The 25277-nt window shown below is 47.6% G+C and overlaps 1 protein-coding gene across 1 annotated transcript; it reads right to left on the reverse strand.

Moving 5' to 3' along the window:
- Positions 1-5266: 5266 nt before the first annotated feature.
- On the reverse strand, positions 5267-21232 carry AMZ1 (archaelysin family metallopeptidase 1). The gene is made up of 7 exons (XM_074885942.1): positions 21162-21232; positions 13593-13926; positions 12789-12956; positions 11773-11901; positions 11269-11432; positions 9692-9868; positions 5267-5989 (listed from the first exon to the last, which is right to left on the reverse strand). The coding sequence occupies exons 2-7, from the start codon at positions 13894-13896 to the stop codon at positions 5420-5422; spliced, it is 1512 nt and encodes a 503-aa protein (XP_074742043.1). The 5' UTR covers positions 13897-13926; positions 21162-21232; the 3' UTR covers positions 5267-5419.
- Positions 21233-25277: the final 4045 nt, after the last annotated feature.

Below are 25277 nucleotides of genomic sequence, written 5' to 3' on the forward strand. Positions count from 1 at the left end.
ATAGCTGTGGAAGCTATACTTGCTTCCTTTCCAGTGCCAGTCCCCGCTGTTGGACTCACTTGTGTGTCATGGTATCTTGTACAGCAGTGCAGAGCCATTGACCTTTGGAGAGTCATCGCTACCCCTGCCTCGTGGCATTGCCATCCTGGCAGCAACTAATTCTGCCAGAACTCCAGCTCCAGTTCTTAGGAATGTCATTAACCTTTCCTCGCTTGTACTTCAAAAGGTCACATCTGGCAGAGTTTTGTCACAAGTCTTAATTGTTTCTTGTGTTAACTATTAATGCCTAATCAATTACATTGGCAGGTACACAATCTGAGACAATTCATAGAGTGTCCTTTGTTCTTTTTACTAATAACTGGAAATGTTAGGTCCTCAGCTACATCAAGCTTTTGGGAGTGGTTGACTCTTTTTCCTTGGAAGTGCTGAGCACTTTTGGGTAGCAGCATGTATTGTCGGTGTTCAGCATCTCTGAAAATGAGGGCAGATGAATTGCAAATTCAGTATGAGCTAATAGGAGGTTTCCAGGTGTGATCACATACTTACTAATCTGAAAAGCTCCCAGCAACAGCTGCAAATGATCTCTTTGGTCAGGTTGTGAAAGCAAATTAGCCCTTTTCTGGGCCAAAATATTCCTGTGAATTACAGCCCTATGAGATAGTGCATAGAAAAAGTTTAACACGTTTCTCAGTGGAGCAAGAAAGAGGTCTCTGGCAATATCTGCTGGAACACATTGGTGTTATAACAGGGGCAGTGCCAGGCTCTTGAGACACTTGACCAACAGAGAGGGCAGGGGATTGGTTTAAGTTTTTGCTTTTGCCTGCTCTGAAGCTGGGTGGGGTTTGGTTGGTTAGTACCTGGTGGAGTTTTGAATTGCTGAATCTCCAAAGCTTTAATAAGAAATGCATTGTCACTGGAGTGCCTACCTGAGCTCAGCAGTTGTGAGCAGGTGATTAAACTGCACCAATTTCAGTGGAATTTAAATTTTTTATTTGGAACACATGGTGGGAGGCTTGAATCAGGTTATCTTAGTGACACCATTTTTTCCATACTTGGCAATATTTCTGTATCTCAAACTATCTCATTTCATACAGCAAAGATGTCCCTTTCATAATTCAGCTGCACAGATGTTGCCCCATAAGAACAGAGGCTGAAGCAGTCAGTTTTGCAGGTAGGTTTGTCTGTTCAGTGTCAGTGGATGCTTGTACCTATCGAGCCGAAACTCGATAGATTAACTTTGAATTCTCTTCCCCAGATCAGACTAGAGTATCTCTTCTGGATTTTCAACAATCCAACACTCCGAAGATAAAAGTGAAAAAAATGGCTATTTCCCCAGGGAGAAGCTTCTCTAAAATGCAAAGTAGGCAGGGCTGTATAGCTTGTATTTTTGCTGAAGTGTACAAGGTGTAAGGTTTGGGGTGCTTATAGTAATATTTAAGTATTCATTACAGCTCTTTCAGGAGAGAAGTTAAATCCTTGTGGTTTCTAGCTCCAGTCTTGTTTCTTATTATCCTGTATAGGCCTGGGAGGAAGTTTATTCAGTTACTAACAAAAATTATCAAACTCTTGCCACTCTCACCAAGACTGACTGGCATCTTAGGAAGCTGCATGGTGTTAAGGGAGGAAGAGTTATTAGGAAGAGTGTTCAGGGATTTATACAAAAAGTAACCTTCCTTTAAAGCTGCCATTTTGCACAGCAGAAACAGACTTCAGTTAAAGATACCATTTTTAGAGGAGAGGGGTGCTCACATCCACTTATATCAGAAAGTGCTGGATACTGCTAATGTCTATGGAAGATGCTGGTTTCTCCTCTCCCACCTTTGCAAGCTGTTGTAGGCAGTTTCACCCCTAACTAGTAAAGAATCTGGGGATTTTTTTGCTGTTTTTTTTTAATTTTCCATGGACGGTTGTATTGTGCCCCCACTCCTTTCAATTACAGAAACTTCTTGTTTTAAGAGTAGGAGTGGAATGTTCTGTCTGTTTATTTTTGGGAGAAGATATTTGTCTTTATGAGCTTGTAAAGCTATTAAAAGACTGTTTTCTGCTCTGTTCAGGATTATAGACTTTAAAAGTTGTTTCAAAACAAGCATCCTTGAGCTTGGGGCAGAAAGGTTATGACTGGAGTTACTTTGATCATGGAGGATGCTCTAGGTAGCTAGAGGATGGTGTGGTCTGGGACGTGAAAGATCACAGCACCTTCAGGAAGGAGTTACCTGGTTCTGGGGGATCTCCTGAAGACAGGTCATGAGCAGAGTGCATTTCTAGATCATCTCTCTGTCCTAACAAGGCACCCACAGGTCACCAGACAGAGAGGGAGGCTGCCAGCCGGAGCCCCGAAGCCGTGCCCGGGGGAGCTCTGTGGCAGGCTGCTGGTGCTGCTGCCCTTTGGGACTTGCCTCCTTTTCCATCTGCCTGCCCCGTTCCTTATGCTGCCTGTCTTCCTGCAGAAAGCTCACCAAAGTGGGGCTGAAGTGCTGCACAGTTCACACCCAGGTTCTCCTGCCCACTGTCTGCTACACAGGGAGACTGTTCCCAGACCATTTGTAACCAACTCCAAGCTTGGCTGCTGAGTTGCAAGTAACTTGTGGGTGTGCATTTATATATAGAGTACCCTACTACTTCTTGCTAATGGTTGATCCGCAGCTTGACCTTCTAAAATGACTCTGAAGTATCTCATCTGTATTTCTGTTCCACAGCTTACTCAGCAGCTTATTAGCTACAAGCTATGCTGCTGTTTCCACACTCTCCCAAGTAGAAGTAGCTCCCCAGAAACCTGCTGCCTAAAATGCAGGTCATAATATTTAGGGGCTTACCTTCAACTTGTTTTACTTCTAATTTCTGTCAGCTGTTTTCTGCCCCTCTACAACTCTGGTACACATGAAGAAGAGTAGGAATTGCACCTTTGTGCTTTAGTCCTGGTTATAACCTTGATTTTTCAGTGAAACCTTGGCCAGTCATTTTATCCCTCTGTGACCCAGGTTGCCTCCAGTTCTTACACTGGTGTAGACTGTGTAGTGTAAGTGCAAAGTACCACTTGCAGACCCTGGGAACAAAACGTTGCACTGTGCTGTAATGTACAGCAGCAGCGCTGAAAACCTTTGCTGATGTGAAGAGTAGCCCCCTCCATGGGAATGTCTTTGCGTGAACAAAAACCTGCAGTGTAATATTGTACAGACTGTCTCTCCTCCAGCTGACGAAGGACTTAAAAGTGTATTCAGCCACTTTCTGCCTTTCACTGCAAAGCTACATCTTGCCTGTGGACCCTGCTGAGATGCCCGTGTGAGTGGGTGAAGCTCTGAGTTGCCATGCTCATTTACTTTTTACCTGGAGTACTTCTGGACAAGATGAGCTGGTAAGTGGTGGTTCTGTCAGTGATGGTGTCAAAAATACCTGTTATTGGTAAGCAACAGCTCTTCAGCAAAAATTCATGCTTGCACAACAGAGCTAACATGAGTCTATAAGCCAAGTGTCGCGTAGGGAGTTTCCCATCTGTGACTTCTGCCAGCAGTTCAATTTGTTTCTGTGCCACCCTTTTTCTCTTTTGTCTTGGCACTTTGTTATGATAGAAGGCTGCCTCTTTGCCTTAGGCAAGATTGTCATCCTGAGTTTATGGCCTCTTTCTGGAAAGTTTCTGAAGTTCAGCCTAATGATTCAGTACAGAATCAAGTAAGAGCAAACAAGGCTGAACAAAAAGTAATCCCTTGCTTAAAATAGTAAATCTGTTAAGGCAACAACTGAGCAAGTATGAGGCAGTACATGGATTTGTAATTCAAGCAGGATTTGTTTGGAAAATTTCTGCTGCTGGGAAGAATGTCTTGGATGAGAACTCCATCGCCTTTGAGGCTGCCAGGAGAGGGCGGCAGCAGGGGCTCTGCTGCACCGCGCCTGCGCCCAGTCCAGGCGCGCAGCCTGGAAAAAACGCTTCCAGGAATTGCCGTCATCCATCCCAAAGCCAGAACTCCCTTTTTCTCCCTCTATGAATCATGTGGATGTGAAGTCATTTGTGTTTCCGGAATCCAGTTGAATTTATTACGAGATCATCTTTTCTACTCACCTGCATGTGTAAATCTCGAGCTCCTCTCAATTGTCTTTCACTGATCCTCTCCCTTCCCACTCCAAAAGTGCACTGCAGGGTTACTGCATGGTTTAAGGCCCTCAAAGTGCACAGGGCAAGTGCTCAGGAAAGCGAAAGCTATTGGTTCCTCTGAGAGAAACATCCTTTCTCTTCTCTCTGCTGAACTGGACCCAGTCCTACCTGCTGATATTTTTAGATGGGAGAAATCTGCAGCATGGCCATGCAGCTGTGAGCTGCAGAGAGCATTATCAGTGCTGAGGTCTGAGTGAACTGGGGATGGAGAAAGTCAACCTTCCCTTGGCGGGCTGCTGTTACAGAGCTTGAAAACCTGTCAGCCTCTTGAGCTCCATCTATAAATAGCCAGAGAGGAAGGGCATGCCCTGGCAGCGGGAAGGCAGGCTCTGCAGCCCCTGGTGACAGCACAGCACCCATCCCTGTTCAGTGGGTGACTTACGGAGCAAAGAAGAGGGGAAGGGCCAGGGTGTTAACTTCTCAAGGCAGAAAGAGAGGAATGTGTGTGTAGTTCCCCCTTGTAAGTTAATAATCAATGAGTGTGTGAATGCTTCCAAAGGTGTTCTCTCCTGTGCCAATCTACAGAGGATGTGAGTAGTTACTGCTCTCGGCTCCAAACCTGGCTTTGTTTGAACTGAAGCAGCTCTGGAGATCCCCTGGAGTGTCTGCCAAAGGCAGTCATCACGCTAACACTGTTCTTTATGGCAGATGAACTGCCAGGGATCTTTCTGCTTTATGTGCTGACCCTGTGCCTGTCTTCCTCCATCTCTCCCCCCTACTCATAGCATGAATCCATCAGCCTCAGTTGTGCTCCTGCGCTCAGCGCAACCTCCAGCTGACGGGGCAGTGACCAGAACAGAGAGGAACATTTGGTGTGGGGGAGGGGTGGGGAAGAAATATAATCTGTGCTTCAGACTGAAATGCTAAGCAGAGGAGAGCTCTATGTACAGGAGATCTGCCCTGGTTTAATCTGCATCTCTGTTCAGATGGCCCAAGCTTCTGTGTGAGCATGTTTGGTGTTTAGCATGGGACCTCTTCCTGGCTGACTTCAGACCAAATGAAATATGGCAAGAAAATACAAGTGCCTACATAGGACTTGATGTGGGTTTGGAGTAGTGCTGTCTCTTAGACCAGCACAGGAAAAACCCTTCGAGAAGAACTGATCACATCAAAAATGTGTTAGCAATCTCAGAAAAAGAAACTTTTTATTCCTGTGGGGAGTTGCTGTTTCTTTCTGACAGCAACAACTTGTGGTGAGAAAGGTCAGAAGCAGGGCAGTAATGTAACAAAGACTGTGGGAGCAAAGCTGGCCTAACCCAAGGCACGCCCAGCCTAGTTTTCCTCCCACCGCCAACGATGAGGGGACGATTCCCCTTTGGACAGTTTTCTGGAACTCAGTTTCCTCCTCAAGGAGGAAAATTTGTCTCCCAGAACTTTCCGTAGCCCAGTGCTGTCCCTAGCAAAGGGTAGGTCCTTCTTCATAGCAGGCAGTTGTCCTGTAAACATTTCCCACTTAGCCAGGGCATCCACAGTCTTGTCTACTTGAGCCAGTTCCTCCTCAGAGACGTTCCTCTCTAGAGCAGCGATGCACATCTCCAGCCACAGTTCATAATCTTTAATGATATCTGTGGACTTGGTGGGCCCAGCGAGCTGGGGCTGGCTGTGCACCTCTGCCAGCGAACATGAATGCTCGTCCTGCTCCAGCTCCTGCCCGATGGAGAGGGCCTGGCTGCAAGTGTCCGGTGTCAGTGGCTCGGACAGGGAGGTCACAGCCTCGGAGTCGTTCTCGCAGCACATCCCAGAGTCTGAGCTGAACGGAAGGATGTCCTCTGACACAGACAGGTCTGCTGACTCTTGCCTTGGCCACGTGGACAATACAGTCTGTGTCCAAGCATAGAGCTTCTGTGGTAAGAGGAAAAAAGGTTTCACTTTGGAGAATGAAAGAAAACAGTTACACCTTTCCCAGTATTTGTCAGGTAAACCTATTCCTCTTGGATGGCTCAGCTGCAGATGCTGTGGTCCTCTCTGCCAACAGATGGGTTCAGATAACTCATGGTTGCCCTCTGAAGCAGGGGTTTTCTTTGTCCCATTTTCTTGGAGTCAGCATCTGTGGCAGAGCTGCCTCCAGCCAAACATGGACTGTATCTGCCCTGTTATTGAAGATGATGGGAGAAAACAGCACAAAATCACTCCCTGCTGTGTGGATGTGATCTCCACAAGAGCCAAACCAGTGCCTCTCTAGAGGAAGCTGTGTCATTATAAAAGCTCCTGAGATAGTGGTAAAGAATCTTGTTTCATCATGTGTGGTAACGTGCATTTTATTCCTAAGAATAGCTCTTCCCTCTTCAGCTGAAATGTACAAGTGGGAAGGCAGGGCTCCAGGAAAGAATTAATGAAAGGAAAATGTCTGAGACAATTTCCTTTTTAAATATTAAATGCTATAATGGGGCATATAACGGGTTGCTCCTGGCACATTTATTCCTTATGCTTTGGGGAATGAATCGCAGTACTCTAGTCATCACTGGATAAAAGGTGATCTCCTTTGCCTTGCTGACATGGGGGGGGGGGGGGGGGGGGTGTCAGCTTTTTCACACCCTTGTGGCCTATTTCTTCATCTTTAGGTTCAGCAGCTCCCAGCTGATACCTTTGCAAAGCCCTGCGATTGCTTTGGGAAACACAAGGGTGACAGAATATTAACCTGAGAGGCCGGTCGCTGTGCTGGGTCCATACGTGCTCCACTCGGGGTGAGCTGTGGTGGTTGAGAAGTGGGCAGATCTCCAGCCCTGCAGAGCTCCCTTCTCCCGCAGCACCCCGCTGCTCCCTCCCCCTTCCCTCCTCTATTGCTCTCTTCAGGCAAGTGACAGAAAGGATAAAGAGCTCAAATTGAGTGGGTGGGAGAAATCGGCCCTGTTTCTCATTTCAGTCTGTGCATGAAGCCTCGGGGGAGAATTTCATACAAGAATAAAATGGACTCTTTCAGCTAAGTTAATCCACCCTGCCCCCTCCCTCTGGGGCAAGAAAAAATGTAAAGGGACAACTTTTCTCTTGCCTTGTCCCACCTCCAATAGCCCTTCCCTCCCTCTGGGTTTAAAAAACAAAGAAGGCACCAGAAGCTGCAATAGGAGCCTGACAAGGGCATGGGACAGCAAAGCTATTTGAAAGCTACAACCAGCCCATGATTTTATAATGTCTCTTAAAATTCCTAAGAGTAGTGAATCTGTGAAGGAATCAAAACTGCTAATTAGCACATTTCCCAAGAAGAGAAAAAGCTGCTGAGATGAGGATGTTCAAACAGTATATCTAGATTATTTAAGGCAAAAGGAGGAGATGATTTTCTCAAGATTGCTACCTGAACTCCAAAATCTTTTCTGCTTCTCACCATCTGGGTGGTTTATTGATTCAAATTTGGGAAGAGTTTGTAGGGCTGCAGCCTCTTTTTATGTTCTCCCATTTAACTAGAAAGGGATAACTTCTTCACAGTTTTAGCTTGCCTGCAGGCAGGAGCATTTGAAGTGGATGCCCACCCCAAGTCAGTCACAAAGAATTAAACCTGTTGTCTGACACCTCAAGGGGCTCCAGGTTTTGGCACTGGGAGTTTTTTCAAACCCCTCTGCCATGACAGCAGTGTCATACCCAGCAGCAGTGCAGCCACACTGCACCCAAGAGCAAATACTGCGATTAACACCACAGTGAGAATGTAGCTAACCCAGCCTCGAAGAGCAGCTCGAGCACTGTTTTCTCCTACAGTGTGGCCACTGCAAACTAACCTAGTGCTGTGTGCTGAACAGCCTGGGATGCTGCAGAAGCAGCAGGTGGAAACGCTGGTTGTGGTGGGGAAGCACCATGAGAATGGTTTGTTTTCAGTTTTCAGGATGACTCACACTGGAATAAGCAGCTGTAATGAAAAAATGGAGTATGTTTCTGAGTGCGACTCAGATAAACAAATTGAGGGGCTCTTCCTCCTGCATAAGGACTGGTTTCCTGTCCCACATGCTCTTCTGCCTGTAACCGTGTCTCAGTCACAGACTTCAGTGGCATTACCTGCTCCTGGCGAGGAACGGTCTGTGTCTGGCATTTCCTGTATTTATTATGAGTGTCTGGGGCTGTTATGTAGCAGGTGGGGATCTGTGCTAGTTTTCCAAAGGGAAATGTGACTTCAGACTTGCACTTGGCCAGCCACAAGCTCTCAAAACATACTTAGCAAGTAACTTTGCTATCTGATATTGTCTCCAAATGCTTTGTGCTTTCCTCTGTCAGGTTCCTTAACTATTTAATTCATCTCTGGCATTTATATTTCCTCTCAATGCTATAGCAAAGCCTCTTACAGAGATTATCACAACTGTCTTATACTAGCTTGTACTATATCTGGCTTGTACTATATCTAGCGTTTCCTTGTCAAGGAAGCAGATGTGACATTTGGCAAGTGTATCTTCTCTTCAGGTTTGTGTTCACTGTAGCCAGGGGATGCTGAGCCAATTACAGTATTTACTGCAGGTGTAAAGGCAAAAATGTTTCTAGAAAAGCTTAATGCAGGTGGCAGTTCTCTTCTCGAAAGCAAGAGCTAGATGCTGACAGGCTGGGTGTTTAAATAAACCAGAATTTATTCCTCTGGGCAATTTAGGCACCCCTCAGACAGAAGCAGGGACCAAACAGCCACGTCAGAGATGGGTCTAACACCACCGCAGATGCACAAACAAGCAGCAAAACCACACAAACGTGTTGTTTTCCCCCATGTCCTTTGCTGTGCTTCTGTGCATCTGTTTCCAAGCTGAATGAAACTAGAGGCATCCCCCTTCTTGTTCTGCATGTATCTTGTTACAAATACAACCCACAGGCTTTAAGATAGGCAGCCGTGGAAAATCCTGTCTCTGAACATGATGTGTGTCAGACAGGAATTATAACCAGGGAGAAGATAGGGTGCTGAGTGACAATGATGACATTATTTCTATGCCACCAGCCATTTGGCTACTGAATCCTGCTTTTTAGACAGCAGAGGATGAAAACCCTTTCTAGGGCTAGGGGTGTCTTCGCACTATTCCTGATGTTGTCTAAATGCGGTGTTAGCAGTTTTATGGGTGGGAGAGAAGAGACAAGAGATCAGTCTGAGACCCTCCACTTATCAGGCGGTAATAATTTGGGATCCTTTCTCATATCTTTAAACAGAGGAACTGCAGCAGAGTACGCACTTAACATTTTGTTCCTGTTACCAGCAGCCCCAGGGAGGCAGAAAACTCTGGTGGCACGTAGGAGAGGGTATAGATGTGGGAATCACTGCAGCCACTGACACTCTGGCTTGAAATCTGCCTGCCCGCCCCCCCACTTCCTTTTCAGGAGCAGCAAATGTGGTCAGACTGTTGTCCTGTCCCTTGTGAACACCCAGAAGCCCTAGAGCTTGTGTAAAGGGCTACATTAGTCACAGACCGTGCATACAACACCAACACCCTCCTTGTTGAGGTGTAAGCTTGATTTCTTAGCACCTTGCACTGAGGGCATCTGCGTTTAACACGCTGCTACAGCACATTTAATGCTGTGGCTTGGGGTGAGCCGCTCTGCTCCCTGCTCTGTCCCTTTGCTCCAGGAAGGGCTGGTGGATCTGTCTCTCACCCTGTAGCGCTCGATGAGTTTGAAGCCCACGACGTGCTGCAGCTTCCGAAGGCAGATAGGACACAGCTCCAGAGGCCGCAGCAGGGCTTCGTCCAGGCTCAGCGCGCCCTGCATGATGCACTGCAGCCAGCGGCAGGTCCCCAGCCCCATCAGGTGGCAGATCTCGTGACAGGTCACCTTTCAGGGAAGCAAAAATCACAGCAGCGCATGGTCATTCCTGCTTCCACTGCACCCACCTCTGCTGTTCCGCTTTCCCCTCTCCCCGATAGTCCAACCAACCCATTGCTCAGCCCTGGCAGTCCTCCAGCCTAGGCCCTTCCGAGGTGAAAGGGGAACGTGGCTCCCTTCTTTTCAGATACCCCAACATCCACGTTTGTTTGGTGGAGGGGGAAGGGTGGGTGTGTTTTTTAGAAGCAGCTGTGGGAAGACCCTGGCGATAGATAGCATGTTCAGAGGTGTAGGGCAGTGCTGCTGCCACTCTCTTCCCCAAGGACAGTGTGGTGTGTGTTTTTTTTTTTTGTTTTTTTTTTTTTTAGTTAAGGGGGAAAACCTGTTCCACTGGGGTCTGAAAAGAGCAGCACAGTCCATGTGAGAAATCTGTAAGAAGCTGTTGGCAATAACAGATCTGGGTCCTTCCAAAGCAGACGCTCTTAACATTTGTGCCAAAGCAAAAACTAAGCTGGAGTCAGCTGGCCAAGCATGACTGCCTTGGGAATTGGCAACCGCAGAAAGGCTGAGGATGGAGGATTCCCCTCCTACTCCTGTTGCCACCTAACATCATTTGGAATTACAATGGGAAGAGACCTCAGACTAAAAAATCCCGAGCCAAATACCAGGGGAGACAGAGGGAAATGGTATTGAAGGTGTTGGTGTGTCTGTTCCCCATGGGTCAGCTTTGGGAGAAACGCTGGAAGCAGGGCTGGCACAAGGGCAGAGGGGAGATGCTGGGATGAGGGAGGACAACGCTCCTGAAGAGGATGTGTTAGAGTTGAATGAGGTTTAAGGGGATCTGCATATAAATATACATGCAGACTTGTCTGAGGTATTTTTCTCATCCATCTACATAAGCAGGTCTGGCAAGTGGTCCTCTCCCCTTATGGATACCGATGTCTGAGGAAGACACAGTCACCCCTTCCCAACCAGCCATTAGTTAACACACAACTCCACTAGATATTCTGATTAACCTCCACATACTGTATCAGCTAATAGATCCTACTGCACGTGCATCCCCTGACAAGCAAAATGCTCAGATTACCCAAGTATAAGCCTGGGAGCTGGGCAGGGTTTTTATCTCAGTGTTGCTCCATGACATAAGACAAGTCCTGTAGCCTCACTATACAGCTGATGCTATAGTTTGTTCCAGGGGCAAGGGCAGTAAGAGTTGTCTACATGGTGCACTAAAATACAAGCTCTTTAGGACTGTGTTAAGTGTGTGGACTTAGCTGTGATTGTCTGCATCTTCTGGAAGCAGAGTCTCATGCCTGCTTCACTGGGCTGAGACGTGGATTATGCCCAGACCTTCAATATCTAACCCTACATGGCAAGAAATATGGGGTGCAGGAGATTGGTGGTCCTACCTTACAGCACTGGACCATCTCTTGGGCACTGAACGGCAACGTCCGGTCTCTGCTTTCCTTGCTGACTTCGCATAACTGTTCCTTCTGCATGAGTGGGTTCAAGCTGCTACAACCAGCCTGGGGGAAATCCCCAGAAAATCTGGCAAAGCTGCAGACTCCCACTTCTGTAAAGAGAAGCACATACAAGTTAGGCATCAGCTCTCTTATGACTGTCTCGTCTTAGGCAGCATGAAAAGAAAGCTGTTGCAGCACAGTCCAATTGAGGACACAGGGTGTGATGAGATACACTTCCCAAAAGGTTTGTAGCATCTCAGTTACTTTTGTCTGGATCAGGAGCCCTGAATCCCCTAATTTTAAATTGGGAAAGCCTAGTTCCTCTTAACAGGGAGTGAATAAAATTTTAAGGATAGGATTTGGCTATTCCAGTCTCCCAGGGAAGGTTTTTTGATACAGTGCTGCCTTATTCACATGCTGTGCTAGGAGATGACGGGACACCAATCCCACCTTGTCCTGGCAGGAATTTGCTGAACGTGAAGCTCCAGGTCTCACATGGGTAAAGATCCAGCAGAGTGAGTCCAAGGACACACAGAGCATCCATGGGCTTGTTGTTCTTCAGGAAATTCAGGATCCCATCTGGACAAATACAAGAGAGATGTTTGTTAAAATGAAGTATCCCTGGAAGGCATGCAAGAGCCAGAATTTCTGCTGCTCACAGGGAGGAGGATGTAATCCAAACCACAGACAGGCCGAGCTGCTGGATTCAGCATCTCAGATGAAGAACCATGAGTGTGTTGCCCATCCTCTCAAGTTGGAGTACAAGCAGACCTGACTTTGGAAGTGATGCTGAGCACAGAGTTAAAACAAAGAAGAGCTAAGGGCAGAGGTGTAGGCTAATTCAGTAGTAACCCATGGAAATAAGACCTGGAAGTAGAATTTCCCTACAGGCATTTCAGACCTGAGCTGGAGCAGCCGCATCGCTGCAGCGCTGCGTCTGTGCTGAGCACGTGCTGCCCGCGGTACCTGCAAACAGCTTGTTCCAGATGGATGTTTGTGCAGTGCGAGTTTGGCAGCTGACAAACCCATTTCCCTGGGGAGCTGTGTGACACTTGAACCCAAATTTCCGAACATGAAAGGCCTGTGAGTTCCCCACCTGCACCACCCAGGCCACTAATTTACTTTGGCTCTGGACAAGAGATGGGAGAACTCAGACTGCACCAAATTAACAGTGCCTTCCCGCGGAGCTGATCCAATCACTTTGCAGAGCAGGACCTAAACATAATAGCACTGAAAAATACAAGCAGCGAAGGAAAGTATGATGAAAGTCACTTTGTTTTTTATTTCTGTTTCCAGCCTCAAAGTTCTGGGTTTTCCATGGGAACAGGATTTCTCCCTTTTCACTCCCTTCCTCATCCCCTCCCTGCTCAGGCAATGAAGGGCTATTTCAGGCATTTCCTAAGGGAGGGCTCACGCCCCCGTGCCAAGCTGATGTCTCTACCGGCTCCCCGCTCCCAGGTCCTTACCTGCATGAAGCTGCACCCTGTCCGAGTCCCGGCTGTGGCGGTAGCAGCAGTGGATGGAAGAGATGGGGATGGAGGGAAGGCACTTCACACGGAGACCCAGGAAGAAAGACTCAACACAGCTCTGGAGGGAATCCAGCAGTGAGAGCCCGGCAGGCCCTTCAGTTAAGTCTAAAAAGAGAAGCTCTATTATCAGTTCCTTAAAGCCAGGGTGAACATTAAGGTCTGAAGGGGTTTTGTGAGGCTGGCCACAGCAACTGGGGAAGAAGAAGGCTGGTTCATTCTGAAATTAATTGCTTACTCTGGGATGTGGCGGACATCTTAGATGCTTATACAGATATGAAGGAGAAGATGGGGCTCCTTCTGAGAGGTGGCTCGAGGCATTAGTACGCTCTCTCATTAGCAGAGCAGATGTGCTAGGAAGGTTGTCCCCTATTTAAGTTGTGCAGAAAGATTAATGTGGGAACAGGTGACTCTTTTTAATGAACCATCAGGGATGGAGCTCGAGAAATGCTGTTTTATCCAGCATTGTTTTACAAGTAGATATATATGTATGTATGCACTTATTTGTAGCAAGTCTCATCCAGGGGCACACATACCATTTACAGGGGAGGTCTACTAATGGTTGTCATTGTGGCTTGTAACTCTGGACTGGGGACATGTCAGAGCCTTTGGTATTACACTTGTCTTTGTTATGACAACTGTGTTTTGCAGGTTAGTCCTTAGAAGAGGATGTTAGTAACATTCAGCACTACCCACCTCCCTCCCACATCTTTCCAGGTAGCTCAGTGAAGATGCCCACATTACCTATAGGTTGCAGGTAAATGTGCTTTCTACAGAAGTTCTGCTTCCTCCTCAGCATGGCGTGATAGAACGTCTCAAAGTCCTCAGGGGCATCAGGGTGGCTGAGGAGCCAGTCGAAAGCCGTCCGGATGAGCAGCGTGCAGAAGAGCGTTCTCTGTGGGTTGTAGGCTTCAGAGAGGAACAGCTTCTCTGCCCTGGAGAAGGCTTTGGCATAGAGCTCCTGCAGGGCTGGGTTGGTGGAGATCAGCGCATCCTTCAGAGCCCGGGGCCCAAAGCTGAATTCCTGAGCGTGTTTGCACTGCAGCATCGTGGAGAGACCCACCGGCTGTGGCACTGCCTGCAGGAGGGGACACAACCATCAGCACATGGCCTCACGAGGAACCTGGAAACCTTCTCACACTTTTCTCTAGGAACAGTTTGCCCTAAGATCCATGCCATAAGGTTTGATTGGGAGCTTACAGATGCTGTACATAGTGCTGGCCAGGAGCCCTATGCATTTATGTGAGAGTAGCTGTTATAGGATGCTTTACATCTGCATGTATGTCACTGGTTTATGGACAATGTACCAGTAGATGGTGCTCAAGAATGCATAGCCCCATTATTGCTACCAGATGTCTGGATTAAATCAGATAGTTGGATTTTATTTTTTTTTGTGCTCTATCCTGAAATCCCAATAACACGGGAAACACCTCTGTGTGTTGTGCAACTGGCTGCACTGGCCCTCATGTGATGTTGAAAGGTCATGTTCCTTTTTGCTTGGGCTAAACAAGACTCCTTGGGGCTCTCAAAGGCATAGGTCCATGGCAGGAAAGATGAGGTAGATCTTGGTCTTTATTTATCTATCTATCAGAAGCTTAAACTTCTGACTTACGTGACACCAGTGAAAGCAGCTGTTCACTGTTGACAATTTTCTCGAACAGCTTTTAATCCTCACTCTTAGGTTTTGACCCCAGGCATCTGCTGGCTCACAGTGCTGTTGTCAGGCTGCAAGATGTGGGAAGGTTTGCCCAGCCTGATCCATAGGTGGGACTTGGTGTGCGAGACTCGTGTTTGCTGGTGCTGCCTCTCTAGCGAGATATGTGTGAGCCCATTGCCATCATCAATAACTTCACATCACACTGTGTTAGCATCAAGAATGCCAATGATGGTGTAAAGCAGTAAATAAAGAGCAAATGAAAGCCTGCAGCAGAAATTAATTAATTCAGAACATCCCAGAAATAACTTCTCCAGGGTCCTTTCTAAGGTCAGCGTTTTCCAAAGCTGCAGAAGTCAAGCACCTATTTCCCATTGCAATTTATGCACTTATGGAGATTCCAGTAGACATCTTGGGGAAAGGGAAGAAAAAGAGGAAACAAAGTACAACCCTGATAGCTAACCTGTGTCTGGATTTTTCAAAAGACAGACATTCATTTCTTGTAAGGTGATCACGCCAAGTAGAAATAGAATATTTTGGAGCAGTACTCTGGGCAAAGGTGCCTACCACAGGTAAGTGCTCCACCTATATACAGCAGAATGGAAAATACACAGGTATACATGCATAAAAGCACAGGAATAAGTATTATCTTCTATTAGGCAAGTTAATACTAACTTAAAAGAAACCAGACAAGCTTTCTGGGTGGATAAGCAAATGTATCAACTGCTGACCATCACCATTATAACAGCATCATTCAATCACAGAAAAAAAGAAGTAAAATGTTTTTAGGAGGAACTGGTTAAGTCTGTAATTTAAGCAGGTCTGCAGCCTAGCTCTGTCAGGTAAATGACATTCAGTGGCCCTTGAGGACAGCAATATAAGAAGAGAAATCAATGTTTAAAAAATAGTACCAACACGAGACAAAGTCTTTCCTCAGTTATGCAGAGAAGGCTCTGGTAGTTTGCACCGTAAGAGAAAGGTGACATCCCATTAAAATTAACACTGAATTTCTTTACATCTAACCCTTGGGAAGATATCTCTATGTATAAACAGTCCTTAAAAAAACTCGTTTTGTGTGATCTTTTTTGGCACTAAGGGTATGTAGCCTAGAAGAGGGAGCAGGTAAGCAGTTTTATTTTTGCAAGCTCTGTATTTGCTAGCATTAAAGGCTGACAGTAGACAGCACGGTGGGATCTGAAGTGGTACAAGGGCCCTAATCCAATGAAAGTTTAGAAATAAAAGCTGTGATGCTTTCTCCGCCACCTATTATTGCCCAAAAAATGCCCAAACCACTTCTGCTGGTTTTTACAGGTAGCAACAAGAGTTTGTGTTGAGGTTGTTCTGTGCTTTGCAACCCAAATCTCCACACTTCTGACTTGCTTCCAGACTTGGGAGGACAAAGTGAGAGTCTGAGCCCACCAGGTCATCAAGAATTTTGCTTTGGGCTAGGGTGAAGATTTGCCTTTTCCTGAGGTCTAGATTTCACTTGTTATGCCCAAACTTTAAATAAAAGCATCACTTTTCCAGTCATATGCAGAACTTAGACTCAGAAACTATTAGCAATGTTAACATGACTAGGATGTGATCCTGTGAGCTAGTGACTGCCTGTTGCTTGCAGGGAAATCAAGGAGAGACTTTGCACTTGGTCCAGGTTGAGAGTGATCTTGTCAAAGAAGGTTTCTGAGAAGCACGAGCCACTTTGATCAGTGCTTCCTGGCAATAAATGGAGCGTGGGTCTGGGGGAGGAGAAGCTGGTTAGAAAATGAATGGATTTTTCTTTTCTAAATGGGATGTACGCAACAGCAGATACAATGAGCGCACAGTCTTGCAGCATGTGTTCCCCGGGGCTCTCTCAGGGAATATAGTGTGTACCCAAAGCTATGGGATATACATTGTTTCCCATGGCTGCCTAAAAGGGGACATTCACCCAGCTCCAGACATTCCCAGCTATGACTACGGGTGTTTTGTGAATGTCCACCATGCCCAAGGATGTCCATGATTACACTTGAGTGGTTTGAAAGCTCAAGCATGGGAATTCACTTGCAACGCAGAGTCTGGAGTGACACGTGCCTCCTTCTCTGGTTTTACTTCCCACAGAATAGCAGCAACCCATTATGTTCTCCAAATCCAACACAATTACTTCTCTTTAACAAGATTTTCTAAAATACTTCACCGGAGAAAATTAATGCTTCAGAAAATTTTTATGGACAACTTTAGCAGTTCAAAAAAGAAACCGTTTTACAACATTAACCATAGTAGATGTTATTTGTTCTTGATCTAATATATGGATATAGTGTTTCATTAACTGAAGTAGTGCAAAAGGGCTTTGTAATTTCTAGCTCTTATGTCAAGGGTGCCTTGTATAACTCTTCAATAGACTGCTTCAGGAGGGAATGGGACTTTATCTTGGATTTTTCCACACCCCCCCCAGTGTCTAAGGTGCCAAGGTGGTGATGAAGAAGTGGAAGCACTGATGCATCCTTCCACCTTTTAGGTATATAGGAAGGGGACATCATGTCTTTAAAGAAAAAAAAGTGGCTAATTTGGCCCCTTGTTTAATGACAAGCCATAGGACTTTACTAGCAAGTCCCGAGGAGGAGAGAGTAACTCTTTTTATTTAAAAGGCCAGTAACTTGTAGTTGCACTGGAGGAAATGCTTTAAGCAAAATAATAATTTAAAGATCTGCTGCAAGTGGAGACACTCACCACATCCACTTGTGTGCCATTCTCTACTTTTACCATTAGAAAGAAGCATCCTATTCCCAATCTGCATTTTGTCATTCCATCTTGCAGCCATTTGCTAATGTCATTTTTCCAGAACAAGGAGCATCCGTATTGGATCGTATGAATGAGCAATGCCCATCTGTGCAGTATGAAACATGAGCCTGTGCCCTCCTGGCACCCACAGGGTCCCTAACAGGGCAGGGAAGAGTCAGCCTGTGCTGCAATCTTACTCCAATTTATGGAGACCTCCGTCTCTCTTCTGTTATTCATATCTTTCATATTATTCATCATCACATCCCTGCAGTGCAGTGGAGACACACAAAACCCAAAGGTTTTGGCACTTGGCTCCTTGTCTGCTGTTGGGGACAGCCTTTTCCAATGATTACATCGTAGGAACCCAGTTGTGGCCTTTCTGCTTGTGGTACGTGCCATCAAGCAGGAGCTCCAAGGACAACACAGGCCGTATATCTGGCTTTTGGTAGCATATTTCAGATCAGGTTGGGCATATTACACAAATCTTTTTACTATGGAATTTGACAGATTTTTTTTTTGTGGTGGGTGTTTTCACAAGAAATGTCCCCAAAATCCAGTCTCAGCACGTGACAGCTGAGCAGTCAGCACGCTCCCTTTCTTGCAGTAACCTGTAATGCACTTTATGTGCAATTCAGGTAACTCATAAATTATTCTCTTTGCAAATCAGGCACCTATAAATTATTCTCTGTAATTGAAAATTACCTATGAATTATTCTTTTTGTAATTCACAGTTATGTCATTTATTCTCCATTATATTGACATTGCTTTCTTGGACAGATATGCGTGGGGCTGATAGTAACAGTGTAATTCTCAAAAGCCAAGGCAATATCGTACAGTGCAAGTTCGTTCAGGATATTCTGACAAGATAGAAATGGTCTTGTGTGCAGAAAATCTATGTTGTACAGGTCCAGAGAAGGGCACTCAGTACATAATGGATTTATTTGGTATTTTATGGAATTTGGCCCTAACATTGTATATTTTTATATACTTTTTTTAAAACTTTTTTTAAAGCTGGTCATTCTAAAGCTGTTTATTTTATAAGTTAGCTTGTAAGCCATTTCTAATGCTGACTCGCTTATATACACTTCAGGCTACAGATGCACAGAAGGAGATTCATTCTGTTTCCTTCCCCCCTTAGCTCTTGTGAAGTATTTAGAGGCAGATTCACTTAACTGGGCTCTTTGGGTGTCAGAGGGACATTAGCAGAGTCTCTTAAAACTGATTAATTGCTTAAGTTAGGTGCTGTACTGTAAACAAGCAGTGATAGTGCAGAAAATTCATAGCCAGTCAACAGAAATGAGAAGCCCAGAGCAAACATAACAAGCATTAACTAATTATCAACACATGCCCTTGTTGCTTAATAGCTCTTTGCCTGAGATTTGCAGTTGGTGTCTGCTGCTGCTACTCTAGGATCAGTCTCTCCTTCCCAGTGTCACAAGATGACAGCCTGGAAGCAATTTTCTCAATTTATTTGTTGACATGTATAGAAAGATATTTTTCTTGACTGAGAGGCTGAACTCTCAGTGGGTAAGGAAGTCCAGTGCAATGGGACAGAGGACACCAAGGTGTGAGAGCATTTAAGCCTGGTCCAAATAAAGTTCTCACTAGTCCAGCTCCTTCCTTGAGGACCTAAACACAGCCCCTTGCACAGAGCCAGGCTTTGCCTGCTGAATGTGCTCAGCGACTGGGGCCAGACCAAATCTGTTTGGCCAGATTCAGACCTGAAATGGGGCAACTCCCAGGGGCTGTGGGGGAATTTCAGGATGCTCAGCACTTCTCAGGATCAATCTCCTCTGCTCATGGCTAAAATACACTCTGGGCCTGATCATCCCCATACGTGTACCCACAGGGATCTGTAACTTCTTCCATTCACTTTGCGCTAAATGGCCACAAAACACTGAGTCAGATCAAGTTAGATAAAACCTTCTGGCCCCACGTACTGCCAGATCCCAATAATATTTATGTGTAATGTCTCTAGAATATGTTTGTGACTTGGAAACAGATGCTCTGTGTGGTCTCTCTCAAAAGGAGTCATTCCTGGAGCTGTGGAAACCAACCGGGATACACACATGCATTTACTGGGAGGAGAATCTACCTGTCATATTGGAACTGTGATTGACATGTTATTGCCACAAGGCTCAGTCTTGGAAGTTTGTCCTCACATGAATCTTCCTTGTTAATTTACTTGGACTGTTGGGCAAGTCGGATGGACAACCCGTACACAGAGAAGTTTGCAGGATGAAAGACTAGATTTGTAAAGGTCATTAAATACCTAAGATGGAGACAGATGCTTCCATCTGTCCTTATTTAGGTGTTCCTATTTAAGTGTTCTTAAGTATTTAAGAACATCTCCACATCCGCTTTGCCCTTGATTTTGTTTTACATTAAAGCCTGCTGTCTTCAATACACTTTTCTTCATTTGAATATGCATTAAGGACATATATTATCCCTAGTTTCAGTCTTCTGTCCTAAGGATTTTATTTATTCTATGATCATAAATAATACTACTTTTTTTCCAGTGTCTTCTGAGACTTTCTAAGTGCCATCCAAACATTCATGAACTTCTCGGTGCTACCTTCCAGGAAGTAAGCTGAGGGTACCTGCCTTTCCCTCTCCTCCCCTTCACCCATTTATTCATCATTTTCAGTGCTTTCTCTGTTCATTTTAGTCTGGTTAAACTCTCTGTGATGCTTCTCCCATGCACACGTGTGATGAAAGGCTGGCTGCATTCTTCTTCCCTTGCTCTTACATGAAACAAACCTCTACAACCTGCTGGCTGGTTCCTGTGCTAACCAAAGACCCAAAAACACCGAGCAACACCTACCAGCGCTGTACAACAAACCTAACACTGCAGAGATACCCGATCTCTAATCATTCACAGCTCCAGGCACTTTGTTCTTCATCATACTTGTCTAGACAGACTAAATGGTTTCTGCAAGACAACCCCAGTGTTAGCCAGGAGAGAGGCTGCATTTTCCATACAGATGAATGCCCAAACAGGTATGGCTATGGTTAGATATTCCCTCGAGCACAGGCATTATAAAAGTGGTTCATCATGCAGTATAAATGCACTGTAATGCTGTGCCTCCTCCCAAGAAATCAAGTGCTTTTTAAGTGGTGCCGCCAGGTAGGGGGATGTTTATGTGCATTTTACAGCCGAGGAGAAGGAGGGGGCTCCCAGGTAGTAGTACCACGGCTGAGGAGCCACAAAGCCAGCACGGCTTGGGTGGGGGGCCAACGACAGACCCCAAACCCAAGATTTCTTAGTGGCCAGCTGCACCCTAACCGCCAGGCAGCTCTGCCAGCCCGGAGGGCTGCAGGGGAAGAGGCATTTTCTGGAAAGGCTGCAGAACCAGGTCCTGCTCCTGGGACACCTGAGCCCCCCCGGCCCCGCTGGTTTGGAAAAGGGGCAGCTGATGCTGATCCCCGGGCGGGGATCGCCCGGGTGGGTGCGTGGGGAAGAACCGAGTCCCCCAGCACCCTGGGACCATGCACCAAGCACGGCCCCGGCACCGCTGGGCAGGATGCTCAGCCCCTAGCACCCCAAGGCCCCCGGGGACGGGGGGGTGTGCATCAAGGACGGCCCCGGCACTCCAGGAGAGTGCCCCGGGCAGGACCCCCAGCGCCCCGTGGGGACGATGCTCCGAGCACGGCCCCCAGCCCCCGGCGGAGGGGATGCCCTAAGCAGGACCCGCCATCACCGGGGAAGGATGCCCCGAGCACGGCCACCACCCCCCGGGGGAGCGATGCCCCGAGCCTGGGCTCCCCCCGCCGGGGGGTTCCCGCCGCACCCCGGGGCCGCCCGGACCCCGCTTCCCGCTGCGCTGGGCTGTGCCCCCCCCCGCCCCGGTGACGGTGACCCCCGGGGGCGGGGAGGGGGAAGGGGGGTGCCCAGGACTCACCGCCCGCCGGGCCGGGGCTGCGGAGGCCGGGGAGGTGCGGCAGGGCCGGGGCACCCGGCTCGGGGCTGGCGAGGCGGAGCGGAGCCCGGCAGCGGCGGCGGCAGGAGGAGCAGGAGGAGGAGGAGGAGGAGGAGGAGGAAGAAAAAGGGGGAGCAAAGAGGGGGCTCGGCCCCTCCGCTGGCAGCCCGCGGGATTCGCCGAGCCGCCGCCGGGAGCCGCCTCCCGCCGATGCGCGGGGCAACCGCCGGGGGCACCCTCGGGCGGGGCTGCCCGGGGGGGCAGGGGGGCAGCTGGGGGGGGAGCGGGGTTGCAGCACGGGGCGTGGAGGAGAGCGGCACCCCGCTTGGCCGATCTTCCTCTGCAGACTGGGGAGGGGGGAAAGAGGAGGGGGGGTGCTGGGGAGGAGGCCGGTCTGCGGCCGCCCTGGGTGGTGGCAGAGGGACAAGCCCCCACGGCCCCGGGAGAAGGTGGCCGCAGGCTGGTGGCAGCGGCAGGTCCCCCCCCAACCCCGCCCCGGCTCGCTGGAGCCCGGGAGAGAGGAGTGAGAGCAAAGTCAGAGCTCATTTTGGGAAACGCAATCCCGAAAGAGCCCGGGGCTGAGCAACGTGATGGTGCTACGAGGACTAAAAGCTCTTTAATCTCTGCCCTTATTAAGAGCGGAATGAAGCAGTGGGGTGTCTGGGGACCGAGCACTAGTTCTGTGGTTACACCCGCGACTGATGCCATCTCCTCCGTGGGAGCCGTGTTTGCATTTGCCTTGATGCTTCGTTCAGTGCATCTCTCCCACATGACCTGGATGCATTTCTGCGTCCCATGACGTCCTTTAATTTGGGAATATTATCTGTTCTTGGAAAGGTTAATTACGTTAGAGGAGTGGATCTCTGTTCCCATTTCTTCATGGCTTCGTTTATTCTAGCTTTCATGTTTTGATCCCTTCAGTGCTTTGATCCCTTATTTCTGCCATCCCTAGATGGAAGGAGAAAGGAATACCCTGGCTGGGACCTGGGTGTGTGCCTAAGTGACATCAGCAGAAATGAGGAAAAAAATATGTTCTACAGCCTCGGGAGCTGTAGTGGCAGCCCAAATGCTGCCCACATGCCCAGCACAACCAAGGGCCTTGCAAGGGCCAGCAGGAATGTCCTGCTGCAGACAAGGTGGCTGTAGAAGTGGAGAAATGACCATGTGCCATGCTGTGGGGTTAGCCAGCACCAGAATAAGATCATCCCTGCGTGCTGCAGCCTGCCGTCCCCAGGACCTGCACTGCTCTTAGGCACCGTCGGCATCACTGGTGAAAAACTGCCCTAATTTGCTGCTATCATAATCAGGCTGAGAGGTGAAGCAGCAGCTTCTCCTGGCAGCGGCAGCTGCTCTCGAAGCCTCTTTGTGGGAAACCTTCCCGAGATTCAGCGTGTGGGGAGGGCAGGAGGGAGTCCTAAGGCCTTGTAATGGCATCATCTTCCACTTCGGCTGCTACCCCAAGCACAGGAGATGCCCTCTGTGCTGTTTTAATTTGTTGCTGCTTGTAATTAGAGTTTATTTGTATTAATTAACTTAAATTATCTATTTGCAAGTTGCTCATAGTACAGCATCAACATGTTTAGAACAATATAAGCCTCAAAGAGTCAGCTCCTGCCCCGAGGAAGCCATGAGCTAACGCAGCACAACTACTGTCCCAATATAGCGTGCTCCAAAAATGCATTTTTTTGGCTAAGAAACCTATTGCATTTAAACTTAATAATTAATACTTAGTTTAGCTGCCAGATCACTGACTGACCAGCACAGGTAGCAGGACTGGTGTTGTTATCAAATGTTCTCCTAATGATGCATTTATCCTGGGCAGACGCAGGAGGAGGTGGGTAGTCCTTGCCCAGGAGACCTTACAGTGAGGGAGGTGGAGAGCAGCGACAGAGCAAGCGATGAGGAAACAGCCACACATTCACTCTCTGATGTTTTAGGGGGCAAGTGGTTTTGTTAAGAGAAGATCAGTATGACAGAAAGGGAAAAAGGGAGGAGGAGATGGTCAAAAATCAGATGAGAAGTCAGTCAGGACTTGGAGAGGGCAGACGTGCAGGGAATCGGAGGGACGGCAATTTAAGGCTGGGGAGAGAGTGGACAGGCGCCGGGACGGCTGCGCTCAGCATTAGCTCAGCTGCGATTAAAGCTGGTCGTGGCAGAGACGTGACGCTCACCACAAGTGGCCTTTATCTGCAGTGAGCAGCAGCAATCATTACTCTGCTTCTAAACTCAATTGTTTATGCCGAGTTGCATTTCCTAGAGAGGCCACGATCCATTGCCTCCGCGCAGAAGGATGTAAAATACAGAGGAGCGTGCCTTGGGTATGTGAGTGTAGGAAACTTCATGGAGCAGCATGTCCTCGGCGGGAAGCAGAATGAAAAAATCCCCACACTCATGCCTAAGATTGGAACTTAAGCAACTGTAGTTGTTTAGCTGAAGAAAGTTGTATAGCGATACATAAATAGCTCCACAAGGAGAAAAGGCAGGTACCCAAGAGCTGTTTAAGCCAGAGAGAAGAGACGTAGCCCAAACCCACAGCTGCAGGCTGAAGCCAGACAAACTGAAATGAGAAAATAGGCGTTAATTTTTTAAGAATGAAGTTGATTAGCTGCTGGAACAAATTACTGGAGAAAGTGAAAGTCTTTCCATATGGTAGCATTTTCCAATCAAGATAAGATGCCTTTCCACAAGATGGGCTACAGCCAAACATGTGTTGCTCAGTTCAGCAGAGCAAGGATGGAGTGAAATGTAGTGGTTTCTGCTCTGAGGAGGTGACCTTGTGATCCCACCTGGCCTTTAGGAAATGAATTGAAGGCTGTGCTCTTGGTGTGTATTTCTAAATTCCCCCCGTGTTAGCTGTGATGCTGCTGGCCCTGAGGGTCATCCCTTTTTGCATAGCAGCTGGGCAAGGGTGGCCAGAGGGTTGCTCAGACTCAGCCTGTCTGATGGAGTTCTTGTGCCCTGTCCTGGCAGCCAAGCTGGGGGGTTGGTGTGTACAAGACTGGTGGTGAAAACCTCTGTCTGGTCCCTCTGCATTAATCACCTCAGGTTGACACAAGGCTGCTGGACACCCGGCTGGAGGTAGGTGACCCCTGGGCAGCATCAGTTGGCCACCCCGAGCTGACAGAGGGTGAGCTCTGCACTGGCTGCCGGGGCTTTTTCGGCTCTGCCACTGACCTGCAGTGTGACAGGGGCAAATCTTTTCCCTTCTGACTCCCAGTTTCTTTTTCAGCCTTGCTTGCCCTTTCAGCTTAACCCAGAGCTTCTGCAGGGGCTCTCTCCTGGTGGGATTACTCTCTGAATATCTGTGCAGTTATTTTTCAGAAAGCAAATTTCTTGCTGCAGGTGTGGAATATTCTCCTGTTACTGGAGTTTTGGCTAGTCAAAACTCTGTGATATTTCTGCATCCTTGTAACCTTGAGGCAGTTTCAAAGGGGCCAGGGTGTCTCTTCAGTTTCAGTTTGTGCTGCCATCACAGAGTGTAAATGCATGAGCAAACTTAAAGTTTGGATGATAGTAGCAGTCTAGAGGAAGCAATGTGGGTTTAGCTCTTGTTTTGTCTCTGCTGGTCAACCAAAAAGCACCGACCTACATTTGGGCAGCACTGCAGAATTACTAGCAGCTACTTTGCTGTGACTTGCAATTACAGTGACAGCTGGGCAAGGAGCTGTCTCACCTTTGGACTGTGCTGTGTACAAGGAGGAGAATTAGGGAATGTGCAAAAAAAAAAAAAAAAAAGTCTAGTTTCATGTTGCTGCCTCTATGAAAATGAGGAAGCTGCAAAATTTGCTAGGAGGAACAGGCACAAAAGCCAAAGGGTGAGATCTGCTACATACTAATGGTGATGGAAAGGAAGAGGAGAAACAGGACTGACTAGTTTGAGGTGGAGATTGGGAGTTACCCACCTGGGAGTTACTGGGAGGATGTAGCATGGACCTGTCTGGGGACAGGTTCGGTCCCTTTGCAAGCTGAAGATCTGGTGCTGTGTTTGTGGTAGGCAGAGGGTCTGAAGCAGATGAGGAATTATTAAAGCAGGATTTCACCTTGAGTCTGAGGGATCGTGTCTGATAAGACTATAGGAGCTTTGTGTGTTCTCACTGA

Source organism: Strix uralensis, chromosome 16 (genome assembly GCF_047716275.1).
Source record: "Strix uralensis isolate ZFMK-TIS-50842 chromosome 16, bStrUra1, whole genome shotgun sequence".
NCBI lineage: Eukaryota > Metazoa > Chordata > Aves > Strigiformes > Strigidae > Strix > Strix uralensis.

Coding starts and splice junctions, on each gene's coding strand:
- AMZ1 (XM_074885942.1), bottom strand. CDS start 13,896: ATGCTGCAGTGCAAACACGCTCAGGAATTCAGCTTTGGGCCCCGGGCT. Junction 11,433..11,772: donor CAAATTCCTGCCAGGACAAG/GTGGGATTGGTG, acceptor TTCTCTTTACAG/AAGTGGGAGTCTGCAGCTTT. Junction 5,990..9,691: donor AACTCATCGAGCGCTACAGG/GTGAGAGACAGA, acceptor CTCTTACCACAG/AAGCTCTATGCTTGGACACA.